General features: G+C 54.2%; 1 protein-coding gene across 4 annotated transcripts; it reads right to left on the bottom strand.

Annotated features, from left to right (window-relative positions):
• Positions 1–205: 205 nt before the first annotated feature.
• LOC148182889 (olfactory receptor 14J1-like) lies at positions 206–3,323 on the bottom strand. 4 transcript variants are annotated; one of them, XM_088063842.1, is made up of 2 exons: positions 3,081–3,323; positions 206–1,216 (listed from the first exon to the last, which is right to left on the bottom strand). In XM_088063842.1, the coding sequence occupies exon 2, from the start codon at positions 1,191–1,193 to the stop codon at positions 261–263; it is 933 nt and encodes a 310-aa protein (XP_087919968.1). In that variant the 5' UTR covers positions 1,194–1,216; positions 3,081–3,323; the 3' UTR covers positions 206–260. The 4 variants fall into 4 exon arrangements, with proteins under 4 accessions (XP_087919968.1, XP_087919967.1, XP_087919969.1 ...); XM_088063841.1 differs by lacking the exon at positions 3,081–3,323 and adding an exon at positions 1,751–2,056; XM_088063843.1 differs by lacking the exon at positions 3,081–3,323 and adding an exon at positions 1,844–2,056.
• Between the last annotated feature and the right edge of the window lie 332 nt (positions 3,324–3,655).

Here is a 3,655-nt window from a genome sequence, read left to right as displayed (position 1 = left end):
CAAAAGGGGCATCTCTGGAGAAAACTTTGCTGGGAAAGCCTTTCGTTCATTGAAAGCCACCAAGAGCACAGGCCCTCATGGACACAGTCTGTGGCCACAGGGATGGTGGAGAGAAAGAAAATGAGAAATGGCACAAACAATGACATTTCTTTGTGGAGAAGATTAAAAAAGGAAAACACAGAAAACCTCCAAAACTAAACCAACAGGAAGTATCAAAGGTGATTTTTATTATAAGTGATTTGCAGAAATGTGCCAGGAGTTTAATGTTTCTGGAACCATCCAGTCATCAGTGTCCACACTGCAGCCTTGAGCTCCTGGTTCCTCAGGCTGTAGATGAGGGGGTTCAGGGCTGGAGGCACCACTGAGTACAGAACTGACAGGGCCAGATCTAGGGATGGGGAGGAGATGGAGGGGGGCTTCAAGTAGGCAAATGTGCCAGTGCTTATAAACAGGGAGACCACAACCAGGTGAGGGAGGCAGGTGGAAAAGGCTTTGTGCCGTCCCTGCTCAGAGGGGATCCTCAGCACAGCCCTGAAGATCTGCACATAGGAGAAAACAATGAACACAAAACAGCCAAGTGCTAAACAGACACTGACTGCAATGAGCCCAAGTTCCCTGAGGTTTGCGTGTGAACAGGAGAGCTTGAGGATCTGTGGGATTTCACAGAAGAACTGGCCCAGGGCATTGCCCTGGCACAGGGGCAGGGAAAATGTATTGGCTGTGTGCAGCAGTGAATAGAGAAAGCCACTGGCCCAGGCAGCTGCTGCCATGTGGGCACAAGCTCTGCTGCCCAGGAGGGTCCCGTAGTGCAGGGGTTTGCAGATGGACACGTAGCGGTCGTAGCACATGATGGTCAGCAGGGAAAACTCTGCTGAGATGAAGAACAGAAAGAAAACTACTTGTGCCTCACATCCTGTGTAGGAGATGTCTCTGGTGTCCCAGAGGGAATTGTGCATGGCTTTGGGCACAGTGGTGCAGATGGAGCCCAGGTCAGTGAGGGCCAGGTTGAGCAGGAAGAAGAACATGGGGCTGTGCAGGTGGTGGCTGCAGGCTACGGCGCTGATGATGAGGCCGTTGCCCAGGAGGGCAGCCAGGGAGATGCCCAGGAAGAGGCAGAAGTGCAGGAGCTGCAGCTGCCGCGTGTCTGCCAATGCCAGCAGGAGGAAGTGGCTGATGGAGCTGCTGTTGGACATTTCTTCACTCTGGCCATGGAATCCTGTTGAAAGAGGAGAAAGTGACAAGTCAGGGGAGACTTTGCTGAGCGATGTCCAAGCCCTTTCTCCCAGCCCTGCTCCCATTTTCCTTTTCTCAGAGCCCTTCCTTCAGCCCCATGCCTGGAGCTCAGCTGGGATCTGGCCCTGTTGCTGTGATGAGCAGGGGCTCTGCCCATGGACATTGAGGAGTGAGCTCTGCTCTGCAGCAGTGGGGTCATGGGAATGGGGTCAGGGGCCAGTCCTGGGGTTAACCTGCATCAGCCCAAACTGCTCCAGAGGCAGAGGAGCCTGGCTGCATCTCCTGTCCCAGGGCTCAGGAATGGTGATGGCCAAAGACAGTTTGAGAGGGTTTCCTGCTGTGCCCAGGGAGATCAGAGGGAAATGTGCAATGCAGGAGCATTGGCTGTAACTCAGTGAAGGGTGAGGGGAGCTGCTCTGTTGCTCCATCTCTCCCCAGCTGCCCTTTCTGAGATTGAGGGCAGGCACTGTGTTCCCCTGAAAATCAGCCTGACACAGCTGAGAGAAGAGGAACCCACAGCAGAGCAAACTGGTTCAGTCTTTCTCAGAGTCTCAGCCCCACTCCTGGCCAAGGACACTCCTGTCCCCAGTGTCCCCTGGAGACAGCTCACAGCTTGGGTGGCATCCCAAGGACACACCAAGGGTCCTGTCCATGGCACTGCTGGAGAAGAGTCGGGTCATTCCCAGCCTCCCAGCCTGCCCTGCCCAGAGCTCCTGGGGCAGAGGGAGCTGGGACACCCCATTGCTGTGCCCAGCCTGCACAGGAGGAGCCCAAGGGCTGGGCCTGACCCTGCAGCTGGAGCTGCCATTCCCAGAGAGCTCGTCAGCAATGCCAGGAGCACCTGGGCAAGGCAAGGAGAGAGAGCCAGGCCCTGAGGAAAAGCCTTTCCTTGCCCAGCCCCGCCCAGCCCCTGCCAGGCAGCACCAGTGCAGGACAGTCACCCTCAGGCATTTGCATTGAGACATTTGCTGTGTCTTGGCATAGGGATCTGTATAAAAGTAATCATGGAATAGTTAGGTTGGGAAAAGACTTTAAACTTTAAACTAAAATCCCAGCACAGCTTTGTGGCACTTTCCCCCCACTGCCTGCCCAGGGCTCTGCTGCCTGGAGCTCTCCCTGCCAGCAGCTGCTGCCCTGTGCCCAGGGCTGGGCCCTGCCAGTGCTGCCCCAGCCCAGCCCAGCCCTGGGGGCTCAGCTCTGCCCTGCAGAGCCCTCCCAGCTCAGGGCACTGCCCAGGGGAAGCTCTGGCTCTGCAGGCTCTGATGGCAATGGCAGAGCAACCCTGAAGAGGCAGGAAAGGTGGCACTGATGCTGCCTGTGAGGGGCCCTGTGCTGATATCTGTCAGTGCCTGGTTAAGACCTGAGAATTTACTTTTTTTAATTTATCACAACCTGTCATCAGAGGTTGAATAGAGAAATGAAATGAAAGATGAATATCTATGTGCAATTTCCCATCCAGGCAACCCAGAGCACTAGATTTAAAAAGCAGGATCTTCCCTTTCAAGCAGCCCCTGACTTTCTGGGTTCACTGTGTAATTTACTTGGTGCAGCCCATGTACAGAATGGCTGAAAGAACATTAGGAATCTCCCGTGAACCTAATGATCACTAAAAGTAAGTTAGGATGTCTCAGGAACTTGTCAAAATTTGTAATACCTTTAATTTTTATTCCCCCCTCCCTGCCATTCTCCAGTAGAAGGAAACTGAATACAAAGTCTTAGGAAATTTCCTCATTTTCTCAAAATCCTTGTCTTTCAAATATTCCATGACAGATCAGAAACCCTCAGCATGTCAGAGCTTCAGGAGCATTCACCTCCCCTCCACCAGAAATACTCAGAGTTGTACTCACAGAGTCTGTAGGCACTGGGATGTTCCAGCTTGAGGAGATGCCTCCAGGAGCTGCAGCTGCATTGTCCTGCAGCCAGAGGCTTCCTGTGTCAAGGGCTGGCAGTGATTCTGCCCCAGGCACTTCTCAGCACCTTCCCAGCCCTGACTGATTGAAGCTCTCTGTGCCTCTGGGCTGTGCCCAGGGTGGCTGCAGGCAGTGCCCCAGCCCTGCTGGGCTGGCAGAAGAGCTGCTCAGCAAGAGAAATGTGCTTTTGAAGCTCTTCTTGGTTTCCAGGAGCTGCCTCTGTGCCAGGAGCCCGGCCCAGCTCAGCAGCACAGACACAGCAGCAGGACTTTAATGAGCCTCTTGGGGCTTTGTGCTGAGGCCCTGAACATCAGTCCCTGAGAGGGAGGGGAAGAAAGCTCTCAAGAACTCCAAGTCAGAATGGAACTCCAAAGTTTCGTTCACTTTTAATGGGTCCCACTGAGGGACGTGACTGAGAAAGTGTCCCCAGGCCCCAGGCAGAGCAGAGAACTGCAGGCACTGATGACAGCTGGGGACAAAGAGAAGCCAAGGCTTGGTGCCCTGGGCCACAG

This window comes from Pseudopodoces humilis, chromosome 18 (genome assembly GCF_049639895.1).
Source record: "Pseudopodoces humilis isolate 2021_Gansu_Grassland_sample_001 chromosome 18, ASM4963989v1, whole genome shotgun sequence".
Classification (NCBI taxonomy): Eukaryota; Metazoa; Chordata; class Aves; order Passeriformes; family Paridae; genus Pseudopodoces; species Pseudopodoces humilis.
The sequence above is the reverse complement of the archived record's forward strand: the minus strand, read 5'-3'. Positions and strand labels throughout refer to the sequence as shown.

Bases quoted from the DNA above. Each gene is read 5' to 3' on its own strand.
- LOC148182889 (XM_088063840.1), bottom strand. From the start codon at position 1,913: ATGACCCGACTCTTCTCCAGCAGTGCCATGGACAGGACCCTTG. The intron at 1,217-1,870 runs GTGTGTCCTTGG...CTCTTTCAACAG, and splicing joins TGCCATGGACAGGACCCTTG to GATTCCATGGCCAGAGTGAA.